The 13,312-nt window shown below is 62.0% G+C and overlaps 1 protein-coding gene and 1 long non-coding RNA gene across 2 annotated transcripts; one reads left to right on the top strand and one right to left on the bottom strand.

Annotated features, from left to right (window-relative positions):
- The first annotated feature begins 3,909 nt into the window (after positions 1–3,909).
- Positions 3,910–5,178, top strand: NRARP (NOTCH regulated ankyrin repeat protein). The gene has a single exon (XM_024252383.3). The coding sequence runs from the start codon at positions 4,254–4,256 to the stop codon at positions 4,596–4,598; it is 345 nt and encodes a 114-aa protein (XP_024108151.1). The 5' UTR covers positions 3,910–4,253; the 3' UTR covers positions 4,599–5,178.
- A 462-nt stretch (positions 5,179–5,640) lies between these two features.
- On the bottom strand, positions 5,641–9,805 carry LOC134759812 (uncharacterized). Its single transcript, XR_010136630.1, has 2 exons — positions 8,558–9,805; positions 5,641–8,437 (listed from the first exon to the last, which is right to left on the bottom strand). It is a non-coding gene; the product is annotated as an uncharacterized LOC134759812 (long non-coding RNA).
- Positions 9,806–13,312: the final 3,507 nt, after the last annotated feature.

The following is a 13,312-nucleotide window of genomic DNA, read 5'->3' as shown; positions in this document are numbered from 1 at the left end:
TGGCCACTGCCCCGGGTACCCCTAGGGACTGCAGCCCAGCCCCTTCAGCCCCCAGCAACCCCAGCAAGGGTGTCATTTCACAGATGGGGAGGGTGAGGCTGAGACGGGGAGGGCCTGGCCTGTGTCAGAGCCAACTCTAGTTTTGACCTGCCCCCTTGACCTGCTGGGCAGCTGCAGGGCGTGAGCCTGAGAGTCAGGTGGGGGTGTCAGGGTGAGCAGAGCAGGACCCCAGGAGAGGGTCAGGGCCTTCTGGGACCGCGATCTGCTTCCGGGAGGGGAACCCCAGCTCCACATCCTGTCCTGGGAAGGCAGCCCCTGACCGAACTCCTGCCTGGCAGGGTTGAAGAGGGAGTGGCTGAGGGCACCCACCCTCCACCCGGCCTGGCTGCATCCTGCTCCCAGCACAGGCCCGAGTGCTGCTGCTGGCTCTCGGCAGAGGGAGGCAGAGCGGTGCAGAGGCCACAAGGAGACAAATCACACATCCTCCGTCCCTCCTGGCTGGCTCTGCCTCCACCCGCCCTCTCTTTCCGCCATGGCCGTGCTGCGCCATATGTGTTTCCCGCCTCCACACGTCCCTCACTACCCAGCACAGGCTCGGCCTGGTTCTGCGGCGTCCACCCCAGGCCCAGGCTTTGGTGGGGGTGAGGCTCTCTGCCCAGTCCCCATCCTGGTCCAGGTGCTGGAAGCACGCCTCGGTCACGGGGGGTCAGCACCCATCAGGCTGCTTCCTGGGCTAGGGGACAGACACCAGGCTGACCGGGTGGCCGAGGCTGCCAGTGCCAGGCCATGCCTTGAGCAGCCATCCCGGCAGGCAGGAGCCACCAGTTGCAGGGATTGTCTGCGGCAGTTCCTGCCCGGGCGTCCTTCCTCTGCTGCGGCCTGTGCTGGCCCGGGCTGAGTGTTTGTTATTTGATCTCGATCCTCTCAGCCCTTCTACCAGGTGTCTGGGCTGCTGGGAAGAAACACTCTCCTCTTTCCCACGCTCCCGACACATTTTAATGAATTAGCTGGAAGCCCCGCCCCCACTGCCCGCCACCCTCCCTCCCCGCTTAGTGCCTTTAAGGTGGCCGCAGGCCTCGGCCCAGCTCTGGCCAGCTGCCCCTTCTGCGCTGTCCGCCCTAGGCCCTCCCAGGCGGGCCGGCCACCCCGCACAGACCTCCCTCCCCATGTTGCCCACTGCTCTGAGACTCCAGGGAAGGAAAGAAAGGGGTTGCCTGCAGAGAGAAGGGGCCCCACCATTGCTGTCTGGGGGCAGGTGGGTTACAGGCAGGGCACCCCCGGGGCCAGTATCCTCAGGAAAGGCAGGGGAGGAAGGACAGGGCCCAGCTGCACAGTCGGAGCTGAGCCTGTTGCCAGGTCCCAGGGCAGGGCCTCCCAGACAGCAGAAGGCTCCAAGCAACACCAGCAAACACCAGGGGTCCTCTCGAGCACAAGCATTGGGTGGCTGGAGGTGGACCCCCGTGTCCCAGCATTTGGAACAGATGTCCACCTTTTGGAAGTCCCTCAGCAAACATTCGGGAAGTGCTGACTCAGAGCTGTTGCCCCCCGGCCCCTCCCCCCTTCCCATCCTCAAATGGAGCAGCTTCAGGGCCGTGGGTGTGGCCAGGAGAGCTGGGAGCCACCGTGGAGAAGCAGGAGCCGGGGCCACTCAGCGAACTCCCTGTGGGCAGTGTGGTGTGGCCGGCCTCTGAGTCCCACAGATGAGCCTGGGTACCTGCCTTGGGCCACAGCCACACTGCAGTGGCAGGCCCCACCACCTCTGCCTGACCCCGCTCTGGACCCCGGGCAGGGGGTAGGTTCCCGCCGTGCAGGGCCGCCACACCAACCTCACTGTGCCTGCCGGGGCACCCGCACTGCCCGGCCCTCGCCAGGGGCCGCCGCCGATTTCACGCCCGTGGCGGGGCCCTGCGTTCCCACACCGAGCTCACACAGGGCCCCTTTGTTTGCCGCTGCCACGGATGCCGACGGCACTTTCTCCCAGGCCCTGCTCCTGGCCCACAGCATAGCCAAATGCCTTCTCCAGGCCCGGCTTGAGCCCACCTGGGCTTCAGTCTGTTTGCAAACCACCCACCCTCCAGGGGAGGCCCTGTGCCTGCTGAGCACCAAGGGCTCTGCCCACCCCCCAGCCATGCCCTCTGCCTCTTGCCAGTCTAGCCTGGCTGGGCCCTGGGCATATGTACAAAACCCATCAATGCCCAGGACAGAGCTCCTGCCCTCCTGACGGTGAGCTCAGAGCACCCTGCACACCCAGCCCTGGTCTGAGGTCCAGAGACGCAGCCAGCACCAGGGACCAGCGGGCAGCCCAGCGGCTCCCCCTCCTTAAGAGGCCAAAGCTGCCCAGCAGAGCACGGCCGGCCGGGCCATGCCATCCCTGCCCCGGGCCTCGGCTTCACAGGGCCCATCTCTGTTCTGCTGGGGGCCTACTCCGGGACTCCACTGTGTCCTCACCTGCACATTGGGGAGCACCCTTCCACCCTCCGTGGCCCCCTTGAGAGCTCCTGGGAGAAGCAGTGAGGCCCAAGGGAGAGGGCTGAACAGAACCAGCGGGACCACAGCCCCAGGAAGACCAGAGCGAGCTCTGAGCTGTGCCTTTGAGGGACAGAGGTTCCCAGGCCACCAGGAGGACCCCAGGGCCTCAGGACCCCGCTCCAGTCAGCCAGGGTCAGTCCCGAAGGGGGCTGCCCAGTTTTTCCTTCCAGTACGGGCACAGCATCGGGTGGGGACACACCCCTGTGGGGAGCCGGATGTGGGGACCTGGAGCTGGCAGGCGGAAGCCTCCCCAGACAAGGCCTGGCATGGGGGTCTCCCCAGCCCGAGCTCAGAGCTGCCTGCGCGGAATTCCCGGCTTGGCTTCAGAAGGAATTCAAGCCCCAGCCTGCCTGGCCTCCTGCTCCGCGCCTGAGAATCACTCCTCCTTAATTTCCAACGACCACAGCGAGCTGTAAACTGTGAAACTCTAATGAGGAAATGCGCTGTGCTTCCCCTGCTAGTGCCTCCCGGTCAATTGTTACAGCGGTCAATAAAAATGGGTTTTACAGTTTGGAAGCCAGGCGTTTCCGAATTCCCTTCTGGCCCTGGCGCCACACCTAGCCCTGCTCACCTGGGCAGGACCCATGTGTCCCGCATGCTGGTGGGTGGGCAGCAGAGGGAGGCAGGCCGCGGTCCCGACCCTCCCGCTGCGCCCCGGCCCTGGGCTTCCTTCCGAGAGGACAGCGGAACCCGCTTCACCGCCAGGCGATGGAAGCCGCGGTGGCCGGCCGGAGGCCCCTCGCATCAGTACGGTTGGGGCACACATAGGCTGAGCCGGCGGCCATGAGGCTGCCCGCGCGCGGGAAGGACCGGCGTGGCTGAAGGCCCCACGTCAGGGCCTGGAGTTGCCACCCGCGTGGACGGTGAGCCCGGAGGCGCGGGCTGGCCGGGGTCGCCGCGCGCCTCTCCGCTCAGAGAGCGCCTCTCCTTCGCCACGGGCCTGAGATGCCCGTGAACCCCCTGCCCGGGAGAGGCCGCCCTCGGGGCCACCTGGCGGTCGCGCTCAGGTACCGGGCAAGGCCTGGGTCTGGCTGCTCAGGGAACTTGGAATTCCCCGGGTGGCCGGAGGGAGAAGGGGCGGGACGACTGCGAAGAGACGCAGAGCGCCCGGGGGGCGCGCGGACGGCGGCGGCGACGGAGCTGGAACCCCCCGGCGGCCACCTGGCCTCCCCCGCCCAGGCGCTGCCGGCGACCAGCGCCCCCTGCGGCGAAGCGCGCCGCCGCCGGGACCCGCCCCCGGACCCCTGTGCCCGGCACCGCCCACGCCCCGCCCCCACGTGGGCGCGGCCCAATCCCGGGGCCGCCGGCGCGCGCGTCACGGGCTGCCATTGTTATGCAAATATAAAGAAGGTAAAAGGCGCCCCGGCGCGGCGGGCGAGCTAGTGCTGCGGCGCGTGGGGAGGCGCCTTGTGACCGCGTGGGAGCCGCAGCCGAACCGAGTAGGGACCGGGACCGCGCGGCGCCGCCGTTCCCGGCCGGGCCCGGCCCCCGCGAGCCGAGCGCGCGCCCCCGTCGCCCACCCGGGCGCGGCTGGATGCGGCGGGGTCCCCGCGGCGGCGACCCCCGGCCCCGAGCGCCCGGAGCGCCCAGAGGCGGCGTGCGGGGCCCGGGGACGCCGCGCCCTCCATGCGCCGAGGCGCGCCCCGAGACAGCCGGGGGCCCGCGCCGCAGCCGCCGCCCGCGCTGAGCCCCGGCCCGTCCCGCGGCCCGCGCCCGGCGGCAGCATGAGCCAGGCCGAGCTGTCCACCTGCTCCGCGCCGCAGACGCAGCGCATCTTCCAGGAGGCTGTGCGCAAGGGCAACACGCAGGAGCTGCAGTCGCTGCTGCAGAACATGACCAACTGCGAGTTCAACGTGAACTCGTTCGGGCCCGAGGGCCAGACGGCGCTGCACCAGTCGGTCATCGACGGCAACCTGGAGCTAGTGAAGCTGCTGGTCAAGTTCGGCGCCGACATCCGCCTGGCCAACCGCGACGGCTGGAGCGCGCTGCACATCGCCGCGTTCGGTGGCCACCAGGACATCGTGCTCTATCTCATCACCAAGGCCAAGTACGCGGCCAGCGGCCGGTGATGCCCGCCGGGACCCGGGACCCCGAACCCCGGCCCTGCGCCCGCGTCGTCTCTGCTGTACCTTCCCGCCAACTACCTCGGTGCGCGCCCGGCTCGCAGGCCCCGCCAGAAGGCCCGCGGCCACGGCGAATACGGCGCGTGCGTCCCGGCCCCAGGGTCCGGCAGCCCCGCCGGCCGAGCGCCTCCCCGCGGCCTAGCCGTGCCCGGCCGGGCCGGAGCAGCTTCCCACGGCCCCCACCCGCCCGCCTGCCCGCCGCCTCGCGGGTGGGGGCGGGGCGCGGGCTCCAGCCCCTTTTGAAATTTGAGTCTCGCAACCAGCAAGTTCGGAATCCCGAGATACCGGATCCTCTGCGCAAAATGTTTTCTCCCGAAGGTGAAAGGCGGGCGGCGGGAGCCGAAGGCGGACTCGGAGCGCTCCGCCGCCGCCTGCAGGACCCGCCCGCAGGCCCGGGACGCGCCGATGCCGGCTGCCGCCGAGAAGCAGCCCCGAGGTCCGCGGTCCGCGCCGCTGGCGCGCGGCCGAGGAGACGCTCTGCTGTTCGCTGTTCTTGGTGTTCTAAACTATTTATCTTGTGTGTGTACATTTGTGGGTGGAGTTTGTGCGCCTGGTTTTTTTGTTTGGAAAACACTGCGTGGTCAATGTGGTTATGGGGGGAGTGATGCATTTTTTTCTAGTCTTAAAACTAAAAACTTGAGTCTGCCATTTCTTGGTTGCACTGAAAATACCGCCCAGCCTGATGGGGTTCCCGTGCTGTCCCTCCCCCTTCTCTTCTCCCCGCGTCTACCCCCTCCCCGTTCTGTTCCCCCTCCCTCCTTCTCCCTCTCCCTCAAATCCGTGAGTTTTGGAAGCCCCAGGGCCTCTCTCCCCCGCCCCTCCTGGATGAGGCCACCATCCCCCAAACCGGCTTGTTTTGCAGTTTCCCCAGGATCCTGTAAGCTCGCTGGCGCTCGAGGGTGGCGGGGACACGGGGGGGTGAAGGTTCGTTACCTTTTCTAGTGCGTTCTATCATAGTTAACGGTTGCACACTTTTTTAAAAAAAGTAAATGGATTTGCCACAATTAAATGTCATAACATTTATGACAGAATATAAAATATTAACATATTTTAAGCCAAGTTTTAGGTGTATTTTTTGAATCTTGGTTATAAACCCAATTTTAAAGGGCGATGTATCCAGCGTTGTGAAGGCAACAGAGTGTACCCATATTTATATTTTTATAAAATACCTATAAGACTGTGAATCTCTTGTGCTAATGGCTGAGTTAATTGAAGGACCGTTTTGCCCCTTTTCAGCCTCCCAGAGCTTCGAGGACTCACTTCGAATCCGAAATCCTGCCGCGGGGGAGGGGTTGGGTCGAGACCTGGGCCCGGGGAGGTTCTCCTGCGTCACTTTCTGTCCTGAAAGGCGCCCTTCCTGGTTTCTGTGACTCCAATTTTCTATGCAGCCCCACACCCCTTGTTGTTTTGATCCTGAGAAATAAAAGGGAGGCTGAATTATTCAAATTTAAATGAGGTTTCCCCTTCATGGAAGGGCTGCTGACCCTTCGTGCAGAAATGGGGAGCACTTGAGGACACAGGTGGGTGGAGGCCCTTTGTGCGTGGCTGGTCGTATTCGGGCAGCCCTCCGTCGCTTTTTATAAAACTTTGTGTGAGAAGAATATATTGATAATGTCAGTGAAACAAGCAGACATTGAAATGGAGGCACAGATTACTCCACAAGGAGTTCTTCTGTATATTTTTTCTAGATGCAAATACCTTTTTAATTATGTTAATTAATGTTAAGACTTTCTAGGCTTATATCGAAGCTGTGTGTGGGTCACGGGGTGATCACTTCTAACTGGATAAAGTTTGTGCAGCACATTCCTGAGTGTACGATATTGACCTGTAGCCCAGCGTGAAAAATTTATAAATAAATTTTTCATTGATCTTTTTATATTAAAAAAAAGTTTGTTGGTCCTTCTTGGCTTTGGCACAAGTTGCAGAACACCCTCTTTGGGGACGAGGGTCAGGCTGTGACATGGTTTGTGGGTGCTGGGTGCACAATGCTTGGCTTGTATTTGTCTGAAGACAGAGCCTGGTAAACTCGCTCCCAGCCCCACGCAACGGCCAAGCCCAACCCGGCTGCACACAGGACTCACGAGGACCCAGCACCTCCAGAGTGCCCAGAGCTGGTGTCACAGCCTCTGCTCTGTTCCCCAGCAGAGCAGCTGAGACCTCCACCGGAAAGGAGAGTTCGGCCTGAAGCCCTGCCCACTCTGACCCGCTAGGGGGTCATGCTGGAGGCTGCCTGCTGCACAGAAGGTGTATCTTGTAAATTGGGGGGAAATATCATAGCTGCTCACTCCTGGCAAGTAGAAAATCCTCTGGAGGCACCCGGGAGCTCTGGAGGCCTGCACAGGCCTGGAGTCAAAACACCCCAAAGAGCACAGACCCTGAGTTAGACAAGCGTCAGGGCCGGGCACCCCCATTCGCAAGAGAGGAGAGCAGAGCAGGATGGCTGTTGCCGGCACCTGACAGAAAGGAGCAGAGACTCTTGGTCCACTCCTGAGATGCCCTGGGGGCCCTGTACGGGGCTGCAAGGGAGCACGCCCGCCCCCAGCAAGAGCAGCCAGCAGAGAGAACTTGGAGAAGGGCAAAGACCGGGAGTTACAAGGTAACAACTTTTCAAACCCCTCCGCCGAATGTAAGGGGAATCTGCTTCCCTAAACCGTGTCTGCAGAAGGGCTGCCCTTCCCACAAACTTTCCCCACGCCTCCGCCTTCCTACTCTGCACTGCCGCCCTGTTTACCCTTGGTTTTCCAGGCGCGTTTTCTGTCGGTTACCCATTTCCTATGCTGCAGAATCGGCCTGGGAGACGGGCCAGCTCCCTGAAGCAGGCTTTGGGAAGTCTTGCCCTGGGCCAGCCCGGGAATGCCCAGCTGTTGGAAAGGAGAGTGGCCACAAGAACCTGGACCCGATTGGGGTAACCAGAGAATGAGGTCAGGCAGCCCCAGTGATGGCCAGGGCTATGCTGGACCACTCCACCCTTCCCCACCCAGGGTCTGAAAAACAAAGGTAACATTTGTTACTGGCATTAGCCTGCAGGTGGGTGGGGTCCCAGCCAATTGCTTGCCCCTGCAATATCCGGGAAGTTCTCCCACTGTGGAGAGGCCTGGCCTGGCACCAGGGGCCTCCCAGGCACATGGCTGACACCCCAGGGTACTCTTTGCAGCTCCCTTAAATTCTCTCTTCTGAAAAATATATTTGACTGAGAAAGGCCTTGTGCTGCTCTTCTCTCCAGCAGTAACAAAAGGAAGCCTGCCCAGGCAGCCCTGTGGGCAGCTGAGGAGAGGAGGGTTGAGAGGGTGGAGCCCTGGGGGGGGTGGTCTGCTTCCTCCCCAGGTGCCGCTGTGTACACTGACCAGCCCGGATGGCTGGGGACAGCCTCGCTGACCTTTCTTGCCAGGCACAGCCCTAGGGAGCAGGTAGACACACTCCAAAACCAGGCACAGCCCTAGGGAGCAGGTAAACACACACTCCAAAACCAGGCACAGCCCTAGGGGATGGGTAGACACACACTCTAAAACCAGGCACAGCCCTAGGGGATGGGTAGACACACACTCCAAAACCAGGCACAGCCCTAGGGGATGGGTAGACACACACTCCAAAACCAGGCACAGCCCTAGGGGATGGGTAGACACACACTCTAAAACCACGATTGTCTTCCCACCTCTGGGGGTCAGATCTATGAATGAAATCTCAGCTGGGAGGGTCCAGGTGTTGAGAGCCCAGGAGGGCGGTCCAGGGACGCTGAGCACAGCCCACAGGCTTGTCCTTGTTAGAGAGCACCAGGTAGCACATTCCTAGAATGAGCAGCTCAGTGGAAGGTCCGGGAGGCTGGCCACCTGCACACCAAGTGTGGGCCTCCCTGGCCACAAGGGGAGGGGAACAGCTCTGGGGTATGGGCAAAAAGGAGGAAGTACCTGGTCTCTGGGTATGGCCAGGTGGATGCTGCTATGTGTCTCTGATGCCTGTTTCCCTCCTGAGTTCAGTGGCCTGTGCACACACTTCTTCCAGGGCCTCTGTGTTCAGCAGGTCACATTGCAGCAGGGTGTTGGTGGGTATTAGCAGGTATGGTGGGTATTGGCCTATGGCAGAGTTACTGGGGAGTCCCCTTTGTGGCCAGGGTGAGAAAGAAGGTCTGGGTAGCCCAGCCTACACCGTCAGCCCCGGCCTCCCATATCTGCAGGTGTGCCTTGGAGGCCAGGTGAGGTGTCCAGCCGAGAGGCACGGAGGAGAGCCAGGGTGGAGGGGCTGGCAGGTGGGGGCTGGGTCCCTGGGAACCCCTGAGAGAAAGGAGACAGTCCCGGCAAGGTCAGGGCCTGCCCCACATCCCCCGCCAGGACTGCTGGGCTCCTGTCCAACTGTCTGTCTCTGATCTGACCCCGGCTGGAGGCAGGAAGCGCTGACGTTGGAACGGCCGCCACGGAAAGACCAGAAAATGCAGGAAGATGGTCAGCTAGAAAGAGTGATGTCTGAAGCCAGCAGGCGTGGGAGCCAGGACACAGCAGGCCAGAGGAGGGTGCACAGGACTTCGAAGCCAGGGAGACGGGGTGCGGGGAAGGAAGAAGGGGGAAGGGGCTGCCCGCTGGGGTCTGTCCCCCAAAGGCCTCATAGCTCGGCACAGGTTGGGACAGAGGGGTCGTGGACACTAGAACACCCGGCGCACAGAGCCTCCGACCTCGGGAAGGCCAGCTGCCCCTGAAGCTCCCTGAGCCTGCGGGGAGGAGGCAGCGTCCACCTGGGCCTTGAAGGACGGGAAAGGAGGCCCCGTGCCAGGGACACCTGGGGAAGGAAGCCTGAGGCCTGGATGCGAGTGCTCAGACCACGGGAGGGGGCCGTGGAAGGTCTGGGAACCTCCGCAACTGCTGTTTCCGGGGCCTCCAGTGCAGACCCTCAGGGGCTTGGAGGTCCCCGGGAGGCCGCCCTCCACCCACCCCCGCACACTCAGGCTCCACCGCCCGGAGCCGCTCCCCCCGCTGGAAACACCCAACACCCGTTCGGCGCATTCTTCTGCCGGGCCGTCCTTCCGACCGTCCTCCGCGCGTCAGTCTGTCGGTCTTTCTTCTCTCGTCCCTCCAAAGCCGCGGCCCGCATTCATTCCCGAGGCCTCTGCCCTTTCCTCCGCGCCGTCCGGCTCGGCGAGCAGCTGCTATGCTAATGAGGGCGAGGGGCTGGGGCTGGGGTGCGGGGGGAGGGAGCCGGGCCGTGGGGGGCATGTGGGGGTGGGGGCAGCCGCTCACAAAGCCCGATCTCTGCATTCAAAACCAGCCGGGCCATTCCGGTCCCCAGCGCGCCAGGCGGGGACGGTGGGGACGGTGGGGGCGGGGCGCCTGCGCACCCGGAAAGCGCCCGCATCGCGAGGGGCGAGGGCAGAGCCGAGGGCCCGGCCGAGGGGGCGCACCCGGCTCGCGGCGCCGCGCACCCACTCGCCCCAGCGCTGGGGTCGCGGCCTGGGACGCGCGGCTCGTCCTGGGGACCCCGCCCCGCCCACCAGACGCCGCCGCGCGTGGGGCTCCAGTGCGCCCGGCGCAGGTGGGGAGGGGGCTCCGACCCAGCGCGGACCTCGCCAGAGACCCCGCCCGCCCCGGCCCGGCCCGCGGGGGGCATGCGAGGCAGGGGAGGGGGCGCGCCTGGGGCTCCCACCGACCTCGCCCGGGCGCAAGGGCCGGAGCCCCCGGGTCCCCGAGCCTCGGAGCCGAAGCGGCTGTGCTGCCGCCCTGTGGCCGCCGCCCGCACTGCGCCTCGGGCCGGGCCGCGCTCCAGCGCGTGCACCCCGGACTCCGCCCTGCCCCGGACCCCCGCGGGCCCCAAGTCTTCCTGCCAGCGCCTCGGCCCCAGGGAGGCGGGCAGGCAGGGCGGGCGCCGGGGCCGATGGCGGGGCCATGTGGGCTTTGCTGGCTCGGGAGCGGGGCGGGGTGGGAGGCTGCGGGGAGCCAGGCCCCAGTGCCCGGAGGTCAGGGGCGCCCTGGGTGGGGTAGAGGAAGCGGCAGGTACCCCTTAGCGACTCTTGGCTTCTGCAGCCCCCAGAAGGACCCCCAGACCAGGGTCTGGAAAAGTGACCCCTTCATAGTCCTAAACAAGCAGTTGGCAATGGTGTGCCGTTCTCCACGCGGTCCGATGGGAAAGGGAGGCCCTGAGCCGCAACGAGTAAGTAGTCAGCAGGACCGCGTGGAGGCGGCCAATCACAGGTCACACTTCGGGTGGGAGCAGGACGCGGCGCCCATCCCTCAGGACCGCCGGGAGCCGGGCCCTCTGGGCCGTAGGTGCCGCTACATTAGCCATGGAGCCTCAGCAGAGCAAGCCGGCGCTGGAATTGCAGGCTCGTCCTGGCTTCCCCGCCGCACTCCTCTCACGGAAGTGGCTGTGCCGGAGGCGCAAGAACAGAACTCTGTTCAGACGCTCGCGTGCTCGGAGATGGAGCCTGGAGACCTGGTTTACACCCGCTATGTGTTTAAATGGATAAAACCCTCCTCAGGTCTGTGAGCCTCCAAACAAGGTCCCCACTGCCATCTGCTGGCACCACAGACAAGAACCTGCAAAGGAATGAAGCCCAAAATATCCCATAAACTTCCAAAGAGAAATGACAAAACTGAAATAATAGTGGTGTCAAAACACAGTGTATTTCTCAGTCCAGTGAAGCTGGGATGGGTGGCCCAGGGAGCCCCAGACTTCATGGATAGGCTTTTCGTTCACATGGCTCAAAATGGCACCCCAGATCCAGCCATCACATCTGCACTCCAGCCAGCAGAAAGGAGGCAGGGCCCTCTCCTTCAAGGATGCTTCCCAAGAGTTGTGTTGCCACAGGTGCTCACATCCCATTGGCTAGAACGCAGTCATACGACCCACCTCACTGCAAGGGAGGCTGGGAAATGTAGTCTTTAATCTGTGAAATGTGCCCGCTTCTGCGGGGTAGGGGCTGGGTGGGCGAAAGGCTGTGCCTCCCTCGGTGGCGTCAACATCCTGGCCGTGTTGTCACATGAACTTACTGGCAAAATTCCCAAGCCAAGCGCTCACAGTTTGTGCAGTGATGAGTGTGGCAAACACAGCTCAGTTAAAAATAAACATTATTTTATAGATTAGCTGAACAATACAATGTCCCAAGAGACTATGTGTCCATCAGGAAATTAACTTTTCTGACCTAATGGCCCAGGAAGCACTGCGGGCAGCGTCTCGCCCCGTGTAACGCAGCACGCGCAGAAGTGCCCGGGATCAGCCTTTGCCTCGGCGGGATCCTGGTTCCTGGTTGTTCGAGGGCATGGCGAGGTCCCAGCTCCCTTATCTTGAGGAAAGTAATAAGTAACCCAGCTCTTTCAACTCCCAAGGTTACTTTGTCAATAAAGTGCACCTTCTCAAGTCTTCGCCTCGGTCTCTTTATGGGCTGTTGCTTTTCATTCGACTCCAGACGGAAAGAAAATCGTTATGTTTATCATTCACATTCCTAAACATCAACGATCCGGTGGTGTAATTTACATACAATAAAATGCATCCCTTGAGGGTGTGGCAAGTCTTGATAGCTGTTTACACCCATGTAACCCACACCACAATCACAATTATATAAAGATATTATTAAAGCCAAGAAAGTTCTCCCGGCCCATCCCAGTCAATTCCTCCTGCCCCAGATCACCACCGATCCGACTTCTAGCACGGTGGATTCACGGCGCCTGTTCCAGAGCTTTCTCTAAAGGCATCACGTGGCACGCGCTTCTTTTGTCCTGCCCCTGAAACTCGTCACCATGCTGTTGAGATTTGTCTGTGTGGCTCGTGTTTCCCTAACTTCTGCAAGGTGTAGCCTCTTTTTTTTTTTTTTTTTTCCGGAACTCGTAAAATCTGGCTGGTGTGCCACAAACACAGGCTCATGTTCCCGGGTGGTTTTTCAGTTGGCACACATCCTCCTCCAGAAAGGAACTGCGTCACGAGGACACCCTCCTGGAATCCCGGGGTGTGGCACCGGCCAGCTCTTCTGTCCCCAACAGGGGCCCCGCCATGTTCCCTGGTAGTCTGTCCCCTCTCCCAGGCACTGAGCCCAGGGACTGGAAATCCAACCTCGGAGGGTTGCAGACCCGGCAGCTCCGGGTGCAAGGCTCTTCCCACCGCAGACCAGGCCTGAGATCTGGGGCCTCTCCTTTGCCAGAGGAGAGAGGAATGAGCTGCCTACCAGGCACTTTGCTAGGACGAATATGTGAACGTCGGAGCCTTGTAGGGCGCAAAGGCAATGCACAAAAGTCAACTGTGATTCTATATCCTGTCAACATTCAGAAAATACCACTAAAATAGCATATGGCAAAATATAAAATGCTTAACAAAAAATTGAATGAAAGTGTGTAATGAAAGATCTCTCCAATGAAAACTATAGAACATTGCTGGAAACTTTTTTTTTTTTTTTCAGGTGGAGTCTTGCTCTGTCGTCCAGGCTGGAGTGCAGTGGCCTGATCTCGGCTCACTGGAACCTCCGCCTCCCGGGTTCAAGCGATTCTCCTGCCTCAGCCTCCTGAGTAGCTGGGACTACAGGCGCCCACCACCATGCCCAACTAATTTTTTGTATTTTTAGTAGAGACGGGGTTTCATCGTGTTAGCCGGGATGGTCTCGATCTCCTGACCTTGTGATCCACCCTCCTCAGCCCCCCAAAGTGCTGGGATTACAGGAGTGAGCCACTGCACCTGGCTGATAAATTCTT

Source organism: Pongo abelii, chromosome 13 (assembly GCF_028885655.2).
Source record: "Pongo abelii isolate AG06213 chromosome 13, NHGRI_mPonAbe1-v2.0_pri, whole genome shotgun sequence".
Lineage (NCBI taxonomy): Eukaryota > Metazoa > Chordata > Mammalia > Primates > Hominidae > Pongo > Pongo abelii.
Note: the sequence above shows the minus strand (reverse complement) of the source record. Positions and strands in the feature narration are given on the sequence as shown.